General features: G+C 41.0%; 1 protein-coding gene across 5 annotated transcripts in view; it reads left to right on the plus strand.

Annotated features, from left to right (window-relative positions):
• The window catches only part of LOC121004192 (ATP-dependent translocase ABCB1-like), a 108,113-nt gene extending 87,099 nt beyond the window's left edge, over window positions 1–21,014 (plus strand). For 4 of the 5 annotated variants that reach the window (XM_040436342.1, XM_040436344.1, XM_040436340.1 and 1 more), the window contains 7 exons: window positions 8,184–8,284; window positions 10,245–10,385; window positions 11,662–11,818; window positions 13,605–13,802; window positions 15,966–16,172; window positions 18,393–18,539; window positions 20,315–20,512. In XM_040436342.1, the coding sequence (XP_040292276.1) occupies window positions 8,184–8,284; window positions 10,245–10,385; window positions 11,662–11,818; window positions 13,605–13,802; window positions 15,966–16,172; window positions 18,393–18,539; window positions 20,315–20,512 (1,149 nt within the window). Of the gene's footprint in view, window positions 1–8,183; window positions 8,285–10,244; window positions 10,386–11,661; window positions 11,819–13,604; window positions 13,803–15,965; window positions 16,173–18,392; window positions 18,540–20,314 lie in introns of all 5 variants that reach the window. The other variant, XM_040436341.1, reaches the window with a different exon arrangement.
• Window positions 21,015–22,530: the final 1,516 nt, after the last annotated feature.

Raw genomic sequence — 22,530 nt, forward strand, 5'->3', positions numbered from 1 at the left:
GGTCTGAATGAAGTGCTTTCATTTAAAGGGGTTGTCTCACGTCAGTAAGTGGCATTTATCATGTAGGGAAAGTTAATACAAGCCACTTACTAATATATTGTTATTATCCATATTGCTTCCTTTGCTGGCTGGATTTATTTTTCAATCACACATTATACACTGCTCGTTTCCATGGTTACAGACCACCCTGAAATCCATCAGTGGTGGTCGTTCTTTCACAATATAGGAAAAAGCACTAGCCTATATTAGCTCCCACTATCCCTGCCACCAGAGAGGCTGACTCTTTTTCCTATAGTGTGCAAGCACGACCACCACTGATGGATTGCAGGGTGGTCTGTAACCTTGGAAACAAGCAGTGTATAATGTGATGTTAAAATGAATCCAGCCCGTAAAGGAAGCAATATGGATAATAACAATACATTAGAAGGTGGGCTTGTATTAACTTTCTCTACATGATGAATGACACTCACTAAAGTGACACAACCCCTTTAAGCCTTTCTTATAATTAGACAATAGTGTTGATCACAAATATTCTAATCGCTAATTTTTATCGGGAATATCGGCACTTCGAGAATTCACAAAGATATAGAATATAGTGCTATATATCCGTAATCACAAATATATATATATATTTTTTTTTCATCAGTAACCTCACTTCTAGCTTGTGGGCCAATCAGAAGGCTGCAATATATTTGAGCTTAGCAACATCCCTAGCAACCAATAGGAAAGTTGCCTACCCCTTACTATATAAGAACCTCCCCAGCAGCCATTTTCTGCTGTTTTTTGCAGTTCTGAGAGAGAGAGAGCAGTGACATTGCTGTGCTCTGTGCTTTCATCTGGATACTATTCATTATCCAATTACATTGGATAGTTAGCTTATATATACAGTCCTGATCAAAAGTTTAAGACCACTTGAAAAATGGCAAAAAATCATATTTTACATTGTTGGATTTTAACAAGGTTCCAAGTAGAGCTTCAACATGCAACAAGAAGAAAGAGTGAGACAAACATTTTTTGAGCATTTAATTAATTGAAAATAACGATTAAACTGAAATGGGCTGTTTTTCAGCTGATCCAAATTTTAGGAGCACATGCCTTTTGAAAGGCCAAATCTGTGCAAAGATGTGGATTCATTGTCATTTTCTGTCAGGTAGTCACACGTTGTGATGGCAAAGGCAAAAAAACTCTCCCTTTTTTAACATGGTCGGGTTGTTGAACTGCATAAGCAGGGTCTCTCACAGTACGCCATCGCTGCTGAGGTGGGACGCAGTAAGACAGTCATTTGAAATTTCTTAAATGATCCTGAGGGTTATGGAACAAAAAAGTCAAGTGGAAGACCCCAAAAAATTTAATCAGCATGGAGCCGGAGGATTTAATTGGCTGTCCGTCAAGACACTGGACGATCCTCGACCCAAATTAAGGCCCTTACTGGTGCTGACTGCAGCCCTATAACCATCAGACGGCATCTGAGACTGAAGGGCTTCAAAAACAAAAAACGTCTTCAAAGACCTCGTCTCTTTGAACGCTACAGAACTGCTCGTTTGGACTTTGCAAGAGAGCACCAAACATGGGACATTCAAAGGTGGAAGAAAGTTTTATTCTCTGATGAGAAAAAATTTAACCTTGATGGTCCTGATGATTTCCAACGTTACTGGCATGACAAGCAGATCCCACCTGAGATGTTTTCTACGCGCCATAATGGTCTGGGGTGCTTTTTCCTTCAGTGGAACAATGGAGCTTCAGGAAGTGCAGGGGCGTCAAACGGCCGCTGGCTATGTCCAGATGTTGCAGAGAGCATTCCTCATGACTGAGGGCCCTTGTCTGTGTGGTAACGACTGGGTTTTTCAACAGGACAACGCTACAGTACACAATGCCCGCAGGACAAGGGACTTCTTCCAGGAGAATAGCATCACTCTTTTGGCCCATCCTGCATGTTCCCCTGATCTAAATCCAATTGAGAACCTTTGGGGATGGATGGCAAGGGAAGTTTACAAAAATGGACAACCGTTCCAGACAGTAGATGGCCTTCGTGCGGCCGTCTTCACCACTTGGAGAAATGTTCCCACTCGCCTCATGGAAACGCTTGCATCAAGCATGCCGAAACTAATTTTTGAAGTGATAAACAATAACGGCAGAGCTACTCATTACTGAGTTCATGTTTGAAAGATGGATTTCTGTTTTGGGGGGGTTTAGTTTAGGGTTTGGTCCTAAACTTTTGATCAGTTGAAAAACAGCCTGTTTCAGTTTATTCATTGTTTTCATTAAATTGAATGCTCAAAAAATGTTTTGTCTCACTCCCATTTCTTCTTGTTGCATGTTGAAGCTTGGAACCTGGTTAAGATCCAGCCATGCTAAATATGATTTTTTGCCATTTTTCAAGTGGTCTTAAACTGATAGGTTCTGCTGTCCATACATACATGCTACAGACATTGTGCTGTGATGTCACAACAATACTTAATGCACCAATCAGTAATATCTACTGAGACCTGATAAAATGTGAAGTTGCATGTATTGCGCCAAAAAATATGCGCATCATTAGTGCCAATTTGTGCAATCGTGAAAATGTTGGAGCACTCTATCTGCATATAAAGCTATTGTTCTGCCAGGCATGCGAAATGTAATCAAAAACAGTGCTATGATGTAAAAGTAATTACAGTGATCAGGAGTTCTTGCTCACAGTCACGAAAGTTGCTGCCAACCATTTTGTCCAGTCTCAGAAAAACTTCTAGCAGCTTGAAAAATGTAGCAAAAGTGAGCCACGCCTGTATTGCGAGCACAATATGCACATATTACATTGCCGATTTTCGCAATCAAGAAAATAGACTGGAGATCACGAATTCTAGAATTTGCTCATTTATGGCGAATATTAGGCCAAAAATTTGTGAAATATCACAAAAACAAATATAGCCTATGCTGCTCACTATCAGACAATATGAGATGTCTTAATATTGCTCTTTTAAGCAATAATCATACCGCGAGTTTAAACTGGTGTTGTGTGATTTCAGATAGATCCTATATGATAGTCTCTCTCTCTTTATTATATGTGGGCGACAGTCCTTAAGGGGATCTGCTGGCGGCATCTGTCGCCCTTCCATGACCCCTAGCGTGTCACCCATATACACTCACCTAAAGAATTATTAGGAACACCTGTTCTATTTCTCATTAATGCAATTATCTAGTCAACCAATCACATGGCAGTTGCTTCAATGCATTTAGGGGGGTGGTCCTGGTCAAGACAATCTCCTGAACTCCAAACTGAATGTCAGAATGGGAAAGAAAGGTGATTTAGGCAATTGTGAGCGTGGCATGGTTGTTGGTGCCAGAAGGGCCGGTCTGAGTATTTCACAATCTGCTCAGTTACTGGGATTTTCACGCACAACCATTTCTAGGGTTTACAAAGAATGGTGTGAAAAGGGAAAAACATCCAGTATGCGGCAGTCCTGTGGGCGAAAATGCCTTGTGGATGCTAGAGGTCAGAGGAGAATGGGCCGACGGATTCAAGCTGATAGAAGAGCAACGTTGACTGAAATAACCACTCGTTACAACCGAGGTATGCAGCAAAGCATTTGTGAAGCCACAACACGCACAACCTTGAGGCGGATGGGCTACAACAGCAGAAGACCCCACCGGGTACCACTAATCTCCACTACAAATAGTTTTGATGCCTTCAGTGTGAATCTACAATTTTTATAGTCATGAAAATAAAGAAAACTCTTTGAATGAGAAGGTGTGTCCAAACTTTTGGTCTGTACTGTAGCTTGGTGGCTAACACCAGCCTCTCCTTGTATATACAGTGGTTGTTTGTCTGTATAATATAAGCAATGCAGACTAATAAGTATTTTTAGCTTGAACTAAGAGATGCCTCATGTGTGGCTTTAGTTAGGCCACGACATAAACAAACCTGCTGGGGAATCCATCCCCCTGGCAACTTCTCCGCCCCTCGTGACGCTGGTGTTGCTGCTCAGTGAGTGAGGTGGGAAGGAGTTTGTGCAAATTAGCCAGCTCCAGCCCTCCACCCCAGATTGGACGCCCGCGTTGACGAGCCCTCATTATGGGCGGGACTTGGTTCTTAAAAGGAAGTGGTTTGCAGAGTTTACTTGCCACTGCCATTCTGTATTGCAACTACCCGTGACGCTTCTCCCTGATGAGCTGGAGGACCCGGCAAAACGCGTTGGAGCTCTGAGGGTCTATTAAGCAACAGGGTAATCTAGCACAGGTCCAAGGTTCCAGCAGGCTGGGGGTCGCTCTTTTCAGGGCGGGTGCTCCGACGACAGCCACTTGAGGTGCTCCCCACTGGTAAGACTAGTATCTATAGGGTCAGAGTACCTAGGCAGATAATGAGATAAGCTGTCTTTCCACTTAAAAAACCGCCACTGATGTATTTGAGATACAATTGGCTATACCTATCCAGACCTATCTGAACCTTTACTGTACCTAGACTACTGAATGTTAAACACTTTTTGTATCAATGTTAGACGTTTTAAATCAAGTAAAAGTTAAGTTTTATATTATTCAGTATAAGGAGATCCCAGACTACAGTATTCATTTTCTACCACTCCCTGGGTCAAACTGACAATTTATATCATTAGTCAGACGTGTATACTAAATGAGTCATATTTTCTAATTTATCATTTGCAGGATTTTTTTAGATGGAGTGCTTTGGGTAATATAATATGAAAGTGTACCAAATCCACTAAAATCTGATCTCCGTTATAATCCATAGTAGGATTTGTTACATTTTTCCCCTGTTGACTTCAATGGAAAAACTGCTTCATCAACTTTATAGAAGTATTATAACCCCGTATTGCTTGCATGCAGGGGTGTAGCTAAAGGCTCATGGGCCCTGGTGTAAGAGTTCAGCTTGGGCCCCCCTTCACTCAGTCCTTTGTGCCCATGGGCAGGGAAGCATATAGCCTTCGTGCTGCCTGAGGCAAAAATTAAAACGGCATCCCCCTCATGCCAAATTCTTGACCTAACCCCTTCCCTACAGCCAGAGGTGTAACTTGACCAGCATGCACTTTCTATAATACTGCTGTTTTCTTATGCGGCTCAAGGTTCTTTGGGCCCCCTCAGGCTCTTGGGCCTGGTAGCGACTGCTTCTTCCCCCCCCCCCCCCCCTTATAGCTACGCCACTGCTTACCGACCATGGGTTTAACTAAACCAAACTTACAGCCTTTATAGATCCCTATAATAATGTGAATTCCGATCAGATAAACCTGCGGCCAGGCCATGACACATTCAAGTAATATAAACATATGATACATGCTGAATCCGACCTAAAGGTTTTTATTATGCCGACTGTATTTTGTAAAATGAGAGAGAAGGGGGGTTGTGTAGGAGACATCATCACATAGCAACCGGTCCCTGTCCATTGACACAATACTACCACCTATATACAACCCGGATTTGGTGCCAGGAGGTTAGCTGCAAGAAAGTCACTCTACTAGTAACTCTACACTGTTGCTCCTTATATTAGGCTCTGTTCACACGTATACAGATTTTGGCATGGATTTTGCACCTATCCAACAACAATCCGTCTGGTTGCTCTCTGCCGGAATAGCCTGCTGGAGAGCTCTGCCGCCGATGTGAAACTAGATATAGATAGTTTGGTCCCGGAAATGGAGATCTGTGTAAAGTACTAGTCCTGCAGGTTGCCATTTTTCTGGGCTTTCTGTCCTTTCTTATTAAAACATGATGACTGATAACAGGGAATGTCAGGTTGCATTTATCTGTCCAAAGACAACCTGTAGGGCCGTTTAATATTTTAAAGACCTTTCTTGTGTAGATTATAAAACAGTCTAATTACAGCTGATACTTACTAAATATTCTCCGCACATGGGATATTCTCACTCCCAAAAGATCTAAACTTACGGATTCAATTTGCAGCTACTTTGTTGTCAGAGATGATGGATTGTGTAATCCATAATCCTAACAATAAGTAATTGGCGTTCTTTGAAAAGTACATGAATTCATTAAATATTGTGGTCACTCACTGTGTCCTTTGGGTAAAAACATTGATATATTTCTGAAGAAAAATGTCAGTAAGTGATTTAGAGGAGTCAGAGTAAGAATGAATATTTTCTTTAGAGAATAAAATGTCTACAGCAAACGCCATTTCCTCTACGTCACTAGGACGCAGATTGTGGCACAAAGGTTATTTGCGTCGCAATCTGACTTTTTTCCCCCTCTCGTGCCAGGTCTAAAAAAGTGGGTGTGGCATGAGCGGGTAAGGGGGCTGGCCGGCAGGCCCAACTCATTCATCATTTTCTGCTCCTGTTTTAGGTGTAGAAAATGGTCTAAATGCTCGGAAGCTGTCTTACATTTAGACTGGCACAGGATACGCCAAATTTATAAAGAGGTGTCGGTAAAGATTTTAATAAATGACCCCCTATGTGTTTTGAATGGTGGGTGTCCAGCCACCCTATTCAGCTCTATGGGGCTGCAGGGGCACTGTGCTAGGCTATCTCTGGCAGCCCCATAGATTTTAATGCAGGGAAATGTGCAACTACTATTCCATTCAACATGGGATCCTCATTTTCATGGTCAGTTGGAGTCCCAGTTATCAGAACCACCAACACCAATCGGAGACATAATCTCCTATTTTGTGCATTTAGGTACACAGAACCTTCTCTTTGCATTGTTATTGTTAACTCGAAGGACCTTGGACCCCCATACAAAATCCATAGCATGGGAGCCATCCTAGTCATTCAATGTAATTGTCTTTTTACACGTTCACACAGTGTGCAGTCTGACATTCAGCATAAACCATTCCTGTCTTCCAAATAAGAGAACTGTTCTTTGTAGTCTAACTTGTTTAATGGTCGTACATATGTGATTGATTATATATACGATTGATTTAATTGATTGGTAAAACAGGATTGTTTGGTAAAACTACAAGAAAACAAATATGTATAAGTATTAAGCATAGCATAGAATGTACTATAACATTACATTAATACTGAAGCACATGGTAAAATGGCTGCCTGTACATAGGATTGCATGGTTAGCTAACAGTAGTAACAAATCTCTGAGTAACAATTACAACTGACTTAACACCTCTGCAGCACACAATATCCCTGAAACAAAGGTATATCTCTCACCAGATATGCTTTTACAAGGATGGTGGCGTTTGAGAAGGAGACATGCATAGGACAGCTCTGCTGAGGTGTCCTGGAGACTTCTCTTTCCCAGGATGCTTTGCACTCCCACAATGCAGAGCACCACCCACAATGCAGTAGTATTGTAACAGGAAAAACAAAGTGCACTACAACTTAACACCGCTAGAACACCGCTAAACACTTCAGAAATACCAAGACTGAGGCAGACCTGATCTGTAATGATTCTCTAATTTAGCTGGGCAGAACAGTAATAGTCTCATATGGAGCAGAGGGAAGTTTTTAAAATGCATCTATCAACAGATTTGTACCTATGACACCGGCTGACCTGTTACATTTGCACTTGGCAGCTGAAGGCATCTGTGTTGGCCCCATGTTCATATGTGTCCGCATTGCTCAGAAAAATCAAGTTGCAATATATGCAAATGATCCTCTGGGAGCAACGGGGACGTGGTCATTACACCTAGAGGCTCTGCTCTCTCTGCAACTGCTGCATCCTCTGCAGTTTGGTTGATAGGGCCGGCCAGTGTAAACATGATCACACAAGAGGGCATGGTAATTGCAGAGAGCAGAGCCTCTAGGTGTAACGGCAACGCCCCCATTGCTCCTAGAGGCTCATTTGCATCTATTAAAACCTTTATTTTTCTCAGCAATGCGAACACATATGAACATGAGACCAACACAGATGCCTTCAGCTGCCAAGTGCACATGTAACAGGTCAGCCGGTGTCATAGGTAGAAATCTGCTGACAGATGCCCTTTTGAGGGACTCCTGGTGACTGACAAAATTTAATGTAGTGGATTGAATCTATACCTGTTGATGCCAGACTAGCGTCAATTTTGCATCATGTTTGGCTTGTACAGTTCTGCTCTGTGTTTATTCAGTGCTACAGTATATGGCTTAATGTGGTATAAAGATGGCTGTTCAAGGGCTTCTATCATTTTCACAGACCAATTGGATTAAACATGTAACATAATCATGGGGAATCTTTCATTTGTAGAAAAGTCACAGAATATTTGTCATATGATACAAGATCTGCTGAAAAAACATGATTTTATTTTTATGCAGATATCCACTGAGGCCGTTGAAAATATAAGAACAGTTGTTTCCCTGACAAAAGAAGAGACATTTTATGAAAAATACTGTCTAAGTTTAAGCGTTCCTTACAAGTAAGTGACACTATTCATTAGAAAAAATGTGCTACCTACAACACCCTTTGCAGTTGTGTGAAATACATTATGTGAAACCATCCATCAGACCACTTTTTGAGAGCACCCTGATGCAGAACAGAGTTTTCTGTGGTGGATTTTCAATTCCTGTCTTTTAGAGGACTATTTTCTGCATTTAGGTTATACTTTTGATGGATCTATCCTTTCTCTTATTTGGGATCTCCTTGCTCTTTTATCCTTTATAGAACAGCATCGATTGAAAAAATAGTTTACATCAGATATGCCCAACCTGCGGCCCTACAGCTGCTGCAAAACTACAACTCCCAACATGCCTGAACAGCCTACAACTATTACAGCATGCTGGAATTTGTAGTTTTGCAACAGCTGGAGGGCCGCAGGTTGAGCATCCTTGGTTTACACTAGTGCTGGCCATACATAGATTTCTGATGGACCAACCAATCATCTAATGTGTATGGTGGTGTCCTGACTTTCCTCCAATGGCAAATGTTGTGGCAGAAGATGGATCGAGATTTAGATTTCAACATGCTGGACCCTTATGTTCTCAGGAGAAATAAGCTGCAGCCATCGAAGTCTGGCAGCAGCTTTCTCCCCTCTCCCCTTTCAGAAGACGTGCACAAGCATGTATATGGATAGGGGGTCAGGCAGTATAGCTGTTGGATAACACAGCATTCAGCCGGCAGCTATCTAAAGTGTATGGCCAGGCCAGCTTAACGCTTACCTTCAATGTGTATTTTGGTATAGGGAAGTACAATATTGATTGATCCTCAGGATAAGTCATCAGTATCAGGTTGGTAGGGGTAGGACTCCTGACCCCCCTCCATTCAGCTGTTTGAAAGGGCCCTAGTGCTTGTCAGCACCCTGCAGCCTCATCACAGCATGTGGACACAGCGCCATACATTGTATAATGGGTGTGCTTGGTATTGCAGCCCTGGGGTATTCACTTGTATGGGACAGAGCTGCACCTAGCCATGACCATTATGTCATTGGCTTAGGAAGAGGTCGCAGCGCTCAATGGAGCACTGCAGCCTCTTCAAACAGCTGATCAATGTGGGTCCAGGGAGTCGGACCTCAACTGATCAACTATTAATAACCTATTGGTCATCAATATTTTTCTCCTGGAAAACACCCTTAAGAATGCATTCAATGGCTGGATTTGACTCTCAAGCATCAATTAAATTGAACATGAATACATGTATGAATGATAAATTTATGATCGCTGGGGGTGGGGGGGGCAGGCTCGGACTGGCCCAAAGGGGATCAGGTGTATCCCCCGGTGGGCCCCTGACAAAGGTGGCCCCCCAGTCCCTCATCCCTTACACATAACACCGCACCACATACAGATATGCAGTGTACAGAATTTCAACCTGCCTATGTCCATGTAAAAAACACTGGTAGATTATTTAACAAACGACACAGTTTATTATTATAGATGCATCAGGTGGCCGAGAAGACTTCTAGGCCAGCCAGTATCCTCTTGTTGGACAGCATTTGCTTGTAGCTTTACAGTGGGCCCGTAGAATACATTTTACTGGTGTGCCCTAGGAACCCCAGTCCGACACTGGCTGGAACCACCAATGATCACAAGATCAGTGGTCCTCAAGTTGCCTGTGTGAATGGAGCTGTAGTGCACATAGTAACCGCCGATCCATTCACCTCTATGGGACTGAGCGCTATACTTGGCACTCCCATAGACAGGGAATGAAATGGTGGTCACAAATGTACGCTACCAATCCATGCACACAGGGTACCTTGTGCCGGTTCTCACTATAGGTGGGGGACTCGGAGGTCGGACCCCCAGTGATGATACATGTATTGCTTATCCTGTGGACAGGCTCTAAAAGTTGTTTGTGGGCTGACCACATGATGATTATGTGCGGATAACAACATATACAGTAATCCTATAGCATCAGCCACTGACAAGTTTTCTTTTTGGCTGCAGGGACTCCTTGGCGAAAGCTCCTATCTATGGATTTACTTATGCACTTTCCCAGTCAATAAACTTCTTTGTGAATGCAGCTGTATTTCGCTTTGGAGCCTGGCTGATTGCACACTGCTACACAGAATTTGAAAATGTGTTTATGTAAGTATTGAACTCCAGTGACCCTAAGAACATAGTTATGTCCTCCCTTCAGAAAGTAATCATTATGCATAGGCAAGACAGACAGACCAGTTCTCTTTCCTGTAGTGTGCAAGTACTGGGTAACCCCCTGGAAACGAGCTGACTTGAGACAGACCCTTTAAAAAAAAAAAAGAGTTATCCTGGATTAGCAGGAACATTCCCAGAAACGGTGCCACTCTTGTCCATAGGCTATGCCTGGTACTGCAGCATTTATGTAAGGGAGCATGAGCTGCAATACCAGACACAGCTCATAGAAAAAAGTGGTTTCAGAAAATAAATACATTCTAATGTTGGATTAAAACTTTACATGGTGAACTCTGTTCTGATGCATCAATATACTGTATATTCAATTTAAAATACTTCTATTTATAACTTCATTGTTTAATTAGATAGATAGATAGATGTTACCTCCCTAGAAATAACTATTTATCTATATATTTTCTACTATCTATCATCTATCTATATATCTTCTACTATCTATCATCTATCTATATATCTTCTACTATCTATCATCTATCTATATATCTTCTACTATCTATCATCTATCTATATATCTTCTACTATCTATCATCTATCTATATATCTTCTACTATCTATCATCTATCTATATATCTTCTACTATCTATCATCTATCTATATATCTTCTACTATCTATCATCTATCTATATATCTTCTACTATCTATCATCTATCTATATATCTTCTACTATCTATATGCATGTCTTTCTACCGATCATCAGTCTATCTATCTCATATCTATCTATCTATCTCTATGCCTGTCTGCCTTTCTATCTATCTATCTATCTATCTATCATATATATGGATACAGTGCATGCTCACCTCTACACAGAGATCTATTTCCAGGATACACAAACAGAATGAACTCTACTGTTTGTACCTCTTTGAACACTTCCTTTCATTTCATCTAATAGAAGGTTGCTCCATTAACGCTATTCATCTTCATAGTCTGCTTGGTACTTCTGCCAAATTTAACTTAATTGGTTTATTTTGTTGTAGACGTCTCAGTGAAGGGAGCACAATGCACAGTACCGCTCGGCATTAGATCAGAAGTCACTTATGATTTCACTACCCCTGACAGTGTGTTTACAGTCTAGGCTTTATCATACTGATATTTTTTCACAGAACAAGCTGTGTTACTATTGGCAAAATAATTACTTGGTAGACATTTTTTTTTTTGCATCAGGGAGCTTATTGTATTTTATGTTGTCCTATTACAGTGTATTCTCTGCCATTGTTTTTGCCGCTATGAATGTTGGGCAGTCCACATCTTTAGCTCCGGACTTTGGGAAAGCCAGGGTATCAGCCCAGCGCATAATGAGGCTCCTGGAAAGAAAACCAGCAATTGATAGTTATAGCGAAGAGGGGGAAAAACCGGTATGATTACTTAAAAATACTAATATATTTATTCATTTTTTGTCTCTTCCTAAACAGTTGCTTCAGGATTCATGTTTTATGACTGGACATGTGATTTTTGAATTACTTTACACTCCCCTGGTCTGTGTATTAAAGGGGGGTCCCATTACTTAGACAATGATGGCTTGTCCTCAGGATAGGTTGTCAATATCAGATCAGTGGGGGTCTGACACCCCGCATCCCCACCGATCAGCTTTGTTTTTACTCCTAGAAATTTTTGAATAAATTGACAACTGGGCATTACCAGTTGGGTGTGTGTTTCTACACAGTCTGACATTGTTCAATCAGTGCTGTCATGTCAGAACATGCAGGGACATAGCCTTTTGTAAAGTTGAATAGTAGCACTTAATTGTCAATTTATTAATACATATTTAGGAGAAATAATACAGGAACAGCACAACACAGTTATAAGATGAAATATGTCCCAAAATTATGATTTCAATGGGAATGTATTTACTAAAATACATATGTGGTGACCGGTTCTCTATCAATTTTTATCTCATTAGTATGGTCAGAATTTTTATTAGCAAAAAGAAGCTTTATTGGCAAATACTACTTGTAGACATACAATTTAATCAATTTGTTACCTTGAAATACCTCTTCCATCCTATATTGTGATTTCTCAGAACACATTTAAAGGCTTGACGGTGTCTATTTATGTAGCAGAGTTAGAGAACACACAGGCTGATCTATGTGCACCACAAATTTCAAAAATCATAAACATATATAATTAACATGGACAAAAATTCATCAGAACTCTGGTTCTCATACACATAAATGATGCATAATAAAGGTTAACTGTATGTCCAATGATAGGGGGCGGTATTCCTGTCAACACACCCATGTGGCGGTCCACAGGCCACATGTCATAACAAATTTTCAGTGGTTGCTTTGTCAACTGAGTACATTGCCAACACCTCCTAAAATTAATCATACGTTAATTTATATAATACTTAAAGGCTATGTACACCTTTTGGGGGTAATTTTTTTTATGATTGCTTTTAACTTCTTTTTGGCTAAAAATCATATTTTGAATGGGCCTTTATTAAAAATATTGAGCCTATCTGTCACAAAGGGTTAACTGTTTTTCTAACTGTGAATCCTACTTTCACTTTGTGCAGTCATCTAATAAGCCTTATCGCTAAACTACTGAGAAGTCATAAAAACTTAAGTCACATTCTTATCTGTAAGATAAGGATTGAGCTTTAATGAGCATTTATAATGTAAGAGGGCAGAGATAAGGAGTCCGTCTGCTCCCCAGATGACGGAAAAGACAGAAAATCCACAGACAGCTAGTAGAGCATGTCAGCTTTGTACAGAAGGAAGGATTCCATATTGTTATTAAAGACCAACTGAAAAAATGATTTTTAGTCAAAATAACTACAATGCAATAATAAAAAAAATTGCCCCCAAATAATTATGTGACCAATATCTGTCTAATCAGACCAATAGTTGGTGTGCATAACAAAAGATCTGTCTGTGTAATAGGTCATCTGACCAATAATTAGTCATAAAATCTGTCAAATAATTTGTTGGTGTAATTTCAGCCTTTACTTATTGGCATTTCTGCATCATAGACCTTGCCATCTCATGTCCTAGATATACCATTGATGTCTGGTGGTGGTCAATTTTTTTTTACAATAAATATTAAATCTTCATACTTGGACATAATGTATGCATTTGTGTTATTTATCCTAATATTTTCACTTTGTTAATAATTATAAACAATATTTTGTTTTTGTTATAGAATGACTTTGAAGGACACATTGAGCTCCAAGAGATAAAATTTGTGTACCCAACAAGACCAAATGTCCAAGTACTTCAGGGGCTCAGTGTAAAAGTTTCCAAAGGACAAACACTTGCCCTGGTTGGCAGCAGTGGGTGTGGAAAAAGTACCTCCATTCAGTTACTGGAGAGGTTTTATGATCCGGTGGAAGGCACAGTGGTAAGATCTGCATAGTCTCTCTTTACTGACTAATTACTGAAACATTCCTTCACATCAACATACACTTTTCTAGTTCTCAAAGAGAATCTTTCCTGTGGGACAACTGCCATTTTAGTATCAGTTTATGAGCACCCTGCAAGCATTTTGACAACTGGCATGTTATTTTCATCTACTGATCTCTACTTCTCACCCACACAATGTTCTAGAGTCAGTAGAAAGTCTGAAATATGTATTTAATAAGTATGTGGCTATATTTTTGGCCTAGCAAATCCATAATTACCCTGCAATTACATTGAGCAAAACAAATGACCCCCGTTGCTAAAAATGAAAGACGAATTCCATCGTTTAGGTCGATTCTGATTAATTTTCATATGCAAATCCTACTTTTTGTGGGTTGTGTTCGCTATTGTATTTGGCAGACACTATTGTAATAGGATTCAGTATGTGTCCAAAAATCTAAACGGTGGATTTTCTAGTCCTAATGATGTGACTGTTTACCTAAATCAGTCAAAAACTCAGGTGTAAATGGCTGCCGCATTGTCATTGGGGGTAAATTATGTAAACATTTAAATTCTGATCATCATCTCGTAGATGATTCTCCTGAACATGGCGGATGCCTAATTTACTGATCGGTATGTTAATGTACAAATCCTTAATTACCCATGCTGTCTTTTGCCATTTTTCCATTGATTTTTTATTGCTGCTTGAACAGTCTCATCAACTTTTAAAATGGGCTCTGAAAATTAACAAAATGACTCTAATCGCCATTTCCTAGTTGTGTGGATTTGCACATTAATCAGACGTTTGTATTTATCAGGAAATTGTAATATGCTCTATAAAATTAAAGACTCTACTTAGTGGCTCATTCAGTTAACATATTCCCCTTTTTTATATTTATTGCTTTGCTAATCTGCTTAGTATATTTACAATGGTTTATGCTTTTATGATGTTGAAATCTACCTAATACACTTGGTAAGGGACTAGCACTGCTCCTGGATAATAGTAGACATGAATTAGGCGTTATATAGGTAATTTCTGCAAGAAATGGTGCTACTTAACATAGGGTTTGAATTTTGCAGCAGTCTGCAGGGGCGATGTACTGTTAGATGCCTGCCTTACAAATGAATGGCCGGCCATGTACATTACATGAACCAGATGGGTCTACCAAAGTGTGAGCCACTCTTCTTCATTACTGTTCAATTCATAGATGAGGTCTAAGCGGTGGACCCCAACAACACATGGAATTGTGCACTTCAAGAGAATTGCATATACATATATATCTTGATCTCTGCTTGGGTCTTACCACCAGGAGGGTGCCAACTGCTTTGGATGCCACAAGATGAAGAACAGAGGTTGTCGCTTGTTTGGCAACCCTTCTGCCCCATAGACATTGAATAGACCAAAGCTATATTTTTTCCCATTAGGGCATTTATGGTCTATCCATAGGGTAAACCATAAATGTCTGGTAGTCTCCCACACTGCCATGAGACATTTTTAGAAGCCCCATACAAGTAAATGGAGAGAGCTGTTCCTGCACAACCTCCTCTGCAGGGTTGCCAACCTACATTTTTTTTTTTTTTTTTCTGGCCAATTTAACAAAAAATCACAGACAGTCAAAAAAAAAAATGATGGACAAATTGGAAAAATATAATGAACTATAAATATTATAAGCAATATATGTCTATAGATCAGATACTAATACTAGAGTTTACTGTGAGGTCTAAAATGCAGAAAATTGCAATCAAAGTGACCTGCTTAATTACCACCAACCTCCCCAAATTTGTTTTTGACAGACACTGCATAAAAGTCCCCTATTTAATTTATACGGACTGTCCAGGAATTTCTGGACAGTTGGCAACGCTTCTCTGCCCTCTTGGTGGTTCAGGACGGGGGCCCTATTATTGAGATAGGAGAGGGTCTCAGAGGTGGGCCACACATCTGTTGGACATTCATGACATTTCCTTTTGAATATGCCACCCATGTCCAGATAGACACCCCCTTTAAGTGATATTCACACTGCACAGTTTGTATCAGATAATCCAGCATTTAACACAGTGAGAAATAACTCAGGATGATAGACAGTAAATTGGAACATCGTACAGTATGTGCCAGTTTTCTTTCTTCTTATTTCTTCTAATATTCATTCCGTTACTCCAATTACAGTTTGCTGATGGAAAAGACACAAAGAAGCTAAACCTGAAATGGCTACGGTCCCAGATGGGAATTGTATCTCAGGAGCCCATGTTGTTTGACTGCAGCATAGAAGAAAACATTCAGTATGGAGTTCTTAGCAGAGAAGTGACTCATGAAGAAGTCGTTGAAGCTGCAAAAGCCGCAAATATTCACACATTCATAGAAAACCTGCCTGATGTAAGTACAAAGAATTTAATAGTCGGATAGTGGGGTTGCTTTGGCTATAGACATTACATGAAAATCTATCATAAGATGTATTTAAAACATTTCGGGCTCTTGCAAACGACCGTATGCATTTTGCGGTCCGCAAAAAATACGGATAACATCCGTGTGCATTCCGTATTTTGCAGAACCAAACAGCTGGCCCCTAAGGGTCCATTCACACGTCCGTATGTGTTTTGCAGATCCGCAAAACACGGACACCGGCAATGTGCGTTCCGCATTTAGTGGACAGCACATCGCCGGCACTCTCATAGAAAATGCCTTTTCTTGTCCGCAATTGCGGACAAGAATAGGACATGTTCTATTTTTTTGCTGAACAGAAGTGCGGACCTGGAAGTGCGGATCCGCAAATGCGGATGTGGACCCATTTTGCAGATGTGTGAATGGACTAAGAACAGTACTATCCTTTTCCGTAATGTGGACAATAATGGGACATGTTCTATTTTTTTTGCGGAACGGAAATACGGAAACGGAATGCACACGGAGTACCTTCCGTTTTTTTTTGCGGCCCCATTGAAATGAATGGCTCCATATACGGTCCGCAAAATAAAACAGAACAAAAACTGAATGAAAATACGTTTGTGTGCAAGAGGCCTACATGTTACTTCAAGTGTCAGCTGAGAAAATCCGATAATGCATAGGAAATTTTATGTAAGGAGCCGGCATTAGGGACATACTAATGTACATAAGGGCATTCAAAAATGTGAACCGCCCCCATCCCCGCCATCCATAAGAACAGCCCACAAGCTGCTGCTGCTAATATCATTACATATGACACCATGCAGGAAGCGTGCCTCTGACAGGTCCATAGGATTACATTATACTGCATTGTTTAGGTGTACAGAATGGCATCATTCATAATGTGTACAGTATGGCGGAATTGTCTAGGTGTGTAGTTATGAAACAGTATGGCTTTAAAGAGGTTTTCCAGGAATTATTAGCTATTTAATTATGGCTCCTAGCATGGATCACCTAATGAAAGATTCGTACTTGCCTGTTCCCCACCGTTCCGGTCCTGTGCACTGGTTCTCTGTCTGCCATCTTCATTCCATTCTCTGGCTTTTTTTTACTTCTTGCTGTGTATGGACCTGATCACATGTGCTCCTTATGTCAATGACTGGCTTCAGCAGTGACATGTCCGCTTGGAGATGTGACCATGTCCATATCTAGCTGGAAGTAAACAAGCCGGGGAACAGAAGATGGTGGAATGCGACCAGAGTGGCAGGAGGTGGGTAACTATGAATATTTCATTTGGTGATCACACTGGTATTTAATTAATAAGTTCTGGAAAACCCCTTTAAACATTTTTTCCAAGGATGCTAACGAACAAGTTGCTGTATATCAATACCCCAACTCCACTTTTAAAGACATTTTCAGACTTTTTTTTATACTGATGACCTATCCTCTGGATAGGTCATCTGTATCTTATCAATGATGGTCCATCGCCTAGGACCCCCATCGATCAGCTGTTAGGGGAGTCTACAGCGCTCTTAGGAGTGCTGCGGCCTTCTCGCAGCTTACCCTAGGCCTGTGACATCTCGCTCATCGGGTACCATGGCCTAGGCGAAGCTCAATCCCATTCGAGGGAATGGGGCCGAGCTGCCGTACCAAGCAAAGCCGCTAGACCCTCACCGATCAGCTCTTTGGGGAGTCTGCTGCGCTCATAGGAGTGCCGTGGCAGTCTTGCAGCTTACTCTAGATCAGTGACATCACGTTCATTGGTCACATGGCTTAGGCTCAGCTCAGTCCCATTCAAGTGAATGGGGCCGAGCTGCCATACCAAGCACAGGCGCTATACAATGTATGGTACTGTGCTTGGCGAACTGTGAGGAGGCCGCAGCGCTTACTGGAGTTCTGGTGAGCAGTGTGGCTTCCTCAAACAGCTGATCGGCAGGGCTCCAGAGTGTTGGACCCCCACCAATCTGATATCAATGACGTATTCTGAGGATAGGTCATCAGCATAAAGAAGTCAGAAAACCCTTTTAACATGATCATGTATATACCCTGCCTAGCCCCATTTGTAGCTTCCTGGTAACCTACCGTCAATGCTATCTGCAATAACTACATGGAACATCTGATCTGACATGTAGTAAGCAATGCAAACGTGTCATATACAGTTAAAAATAAATAAATAAATAAACTAGTGGCACTTAATCTCATGTCATCTTTTACTAGCAATACAACACACGAGTGGGAGATAAAGGCGCCCAGCTTTCAGGAGGGCAGAAGCAGAGAATTGCCATTGCTCGGGCATTAATTCGAAAGCCAAAAGTTCTGCTCCTGGATGAAGCAACATCTGCACTTGACACAGAAAGCGAAAAGGTACATTTCTGCTCCGTGCTTCCTTGTCACAATTAGTAATCATGTATAATTTGGTTATGTATATGAGATTGATGGCTGCGCCTGATAAATTCCAGTATCAATATTTTGTGCCTTGTCGCTTGTTGATGCCATTTATTCATTAGCGTACTCATGAATACATTCAAATGGAATTTCCAGGGACCAAGATTTATTTATGAAACTCGCTTGATATTTTTGCTTAGCTGAATGGGAAAAGCTTGGTTGGTTCACATTTGTGCTACAATCCCCTGAGAGAATGTAGTAACAAGGGGCGTGAAGTTAGCCTAAAAGGTGGCTCATCTCCCTCCACAATTTATAAATTGACATTGGGAGATTCCATTTGGGAAGCTCTCTCTTCCAGATTCCTCTTCCATTTTCCAGTGGCAGCTGTACCATGTCTTGCAACTGGAACCACCCGTCAGCCAGTGTTCTCTACGGACAGATCATTCAGTAACTCACATGATTGGGATACTTGCTAAAGTATTAATGCTCAGCAAAAAAATCTATTCAATAGAATCAAAATTGGACCCAAACATTCAAAAAAATACAGATTTTGATTCAGCTACAATTGATTCTGGCCCGAATCCATTCGCACACCCGATTCGGACGCTATGATGACATTCCTGACGGTTCAAAATGTGTAATTGGTTGTCCTGATGGACGTCTCCTAAACAGAACCTGTCCCCTTTCCTGGCAAATCTGTTTTAGTAACAGCTTGCACTTCCCATGCAATAACAGTTCTGAAGATCTTTTCATATAACTCTATGTTGTGCTATTCCTCTATTATCCCTACTAGAATTTAATGAATTGCCAGCTAGGTGTTACCAGTTAGGGGTCTTTCCCTGTACAGTCTGACACTAGCAGCATCAATTGGACAGCGTCTGTCCAGGCCCAAACTGCGGCCCTCCAGCTGTTGCTAAACTACAATTCCCAGCATGCCTGGACAGGCTAGAGCTATCAGCCTGCAGCAGGACATGATGGGAGTTGTAGTTTTACAACAGCCGGAGGGCCGCAGGTTGAGCATCCCTGTTGTATAGCAACACACACACAAACCACTGGTAACACACAACTGGCAATTTATTCATAATCTGTAGTAGGAATAATAGAGGAACTGCACTACACATAGGCATAAGAATAGATGTTCCAGAATGGTCATCTAACGTGGAATACAAATAATTACTTAAACGAACATGTCAGGAAATGTGACAGATCTTATTTAAAGGGCATCTGTCAGCAGATTTGTACCTATGACACTGGCTGACCTGTTACATGTGCTCTTGGCAGCTGAAGACGTCTGTGTTGGTCCCATGTTCCTATCTACACGCATTGCTGAGAAAAATGATGTTTTAATATATGCAAATTTGTTTCTAAGAGCAATGGGGGCGTTACCGTTACACCTAGAGGCTCAGCTCTCTCTGCAACTGCCGCAGCCGCTGCACTTTGATGTTTTCACTGCCTGGCCCTGTCAATCACAGTGCAGAGGGCACGACAGTTACAAAGAGAGCAGAGCCTCTAGGTGTAATGGTAACTCCCCCGTTGCTCCTAGAGGCTCATTTGCATATAATAAAACATCATTTTTCTCAGCAATGCGGGCAGATATGAACATGGGACCAACACAGATGTCTTCAGCTGCCAAGTGGACATGTAACAGGTCAGCCAGTGTCATAGGTACAAATCTGCTGACAGATGCCTTTTGAGCTCCTTTTAGGCTTTTGTAACAAGTAGTAATAACCTTTTTTTCCCCCTAATATTTTCAGATTGTCCAAAAGGCATTGGATGACGCGAGACAAGGAAGAACATGTTTAGTGATTGCTCACAGGCTGACCACAGTACAAAATGCTGACATCATAGCAGTAATTCAGAACGGACGGGTCATTGAACAAGGAACTCATCCTCAGCTGCTGGCAAAACAAGGCGCCTATTATGCTCTAGTCAATTCCCAAGTCACTAACTGATTTAGGGTTATTTATATGAAATAATTTAGATTTGGTTCTAAAATGATAATCCTACACAAAATGTGGCCTCCATAGTTAAGGAGTAAGAAATTAGTGCCTGGAGTTTAGCTATGGCTGGCATATTGGCAGGACTGGACTCCCTACATAACGATACCACGTGCTTTTAATGCACTGATATACAGTATATCGTATCGACTGTATCAGCCAGTGGTTGGGGAACAGTTTTTTACTTTTTGGTAAAATAATCCATATATTGTTTGTGAACATTCTCACTTATTTTTATTTTTTTTTAAAGTCAACCTTGAAGAAGGAATAAGGCATAGCATTTTGAAAAAATGTTATTTCTTTTATATTTAATATATTTATAGCAAATAAAAAAGGAAAGACAAAAAAAAAAATGCAATCTATAAATGTTTTTTAGCGCTACCTTTTTAATGAGTGCATCTATAGGCTCCTTTCACACTTGTGGCAGAGTGATCCGGCAAGCAGTTCCGTCGCTGGAACCGGCAATCTGCATGCAAACGGACAGCATTTGTAGACGGATCCGTGTAACAAATGCATTGCAAGAACAGATCCGTCTCTCTGCATGTCATCCAGAGAAACGGATCCGTTCTATATTTTTTTTTTTCACATTTTTACCGGTCTGCGCATGCGCAGACCGGAAGGACGGATCCGGCATTCTGGTATTTTTAATGCACCAATACATTTCCATGTGAATTAATGCCGTATCTGGCATTCCGGCAACTGATCCGGAATTTTGGACGGAGAAAATACCGCAGCATGCTGTGGTATTTCCTCCGTCCAAAACGCCGTTCAGTGACTGAACTGAAGACATCCTGAAGCATCCTCAAAGTATTTCTCTCCATTCAGAATACATGGGGATAAAACTGATCAGTTATTTTGGGGTATTGAGCCCCTAGGACTGAACTCTGTGCCGGAAAAGAAAAACGCTAGTGTGAAAGTACCCATACATGTACACTTTCCATCTTTATTGTTATTGTATAAAATGAAATAAAAATATTATATTTAGTTTGGAATTTTGGTTCATTTCTTCCAACTGTAATTATCATTCCAAAAACAAATCTGCCAAGTGAGGCCTCTTGCACACAATTGTGCCCATATTGCAGTCCGCCAATCACGGAACCCATAGAAAAGAATATGTGCCATCTGCAAAAGAAAAAGCGGATCGGACACTGATGCAAAAAACGGTCGTGTGCATGAGGCCTGTATTCCAAAGAGGAAGTACAGAAATGTATAAAAAATTTTATTAGTTATCCAAACTAATTCCCCATTGAGTATAGCGATCTGGCTCCACTCCATGAGTGCTCATGCCCACTCATACTCATATACACACGTATTAGGAATCTATGTTGCATGAGTCTATTCTGGAGATTCTATTGTCTGCTATGGGCTCATATTGCATCTTTGTGTGTCTCTGATTTCATACAGAGACCCGCAAAGTTTTTTTTTTTCATCCTCCGTGTAGAATCCCTGAGGGAAAAAAAAGTGTTGTAATGTACACTGCTCAAAAAATAAAGGGAACACAAAAATAACACATCCTAGATCTGAGTTAATTAAATATTCTTCTGAAATACTTTGTTCTTTACATAGTTGAATGTGCTGACAACAAAATCACACAAAAATAAAAAAATGGAAATCAAATTTTTCAACCCATGGAGGTCTGGATTTGGAGTCACACTCAAAATTAAAGTGGAAAAACATACTACAGGCTGATCCAACTTTGATGTAATGTCCTTAAAACAAGTCAAAATGAGGCTCAGTAGTGTGTGTGGCCTCCACTTGCCTGTATGACCTCCCTACAACGCCTGTGCATGCTCCTGATGAGGTGGCGGACGGTCTCCTGAGGGATCTCCTCCCAGACCTGGACTAAAGCATCTGCCAACTCCTGGACAGTCTGTGGTGCAGCACGTGACGTTGGTGGATAGAGCGAGACATGATGTCCCAGATGTGCTCAATTGGATTCAGGTCTGGGGAACGGGTGGGCCAGTCCATAGCAT

Source organism: Bufo bufo, chromosome 6 (assembly GCF_905171765.1).
Source record: "Bufo bufo chromosome 6, aBufBuf1.1, whole genome shotgun sequence".
Classification (NCBI taxonomy): domain Eukaryota; kingdom Metazoa; phylum Chordata; class Amphibia; order Anura; family Bufonidae; genus Bufo; species Bufo bufo.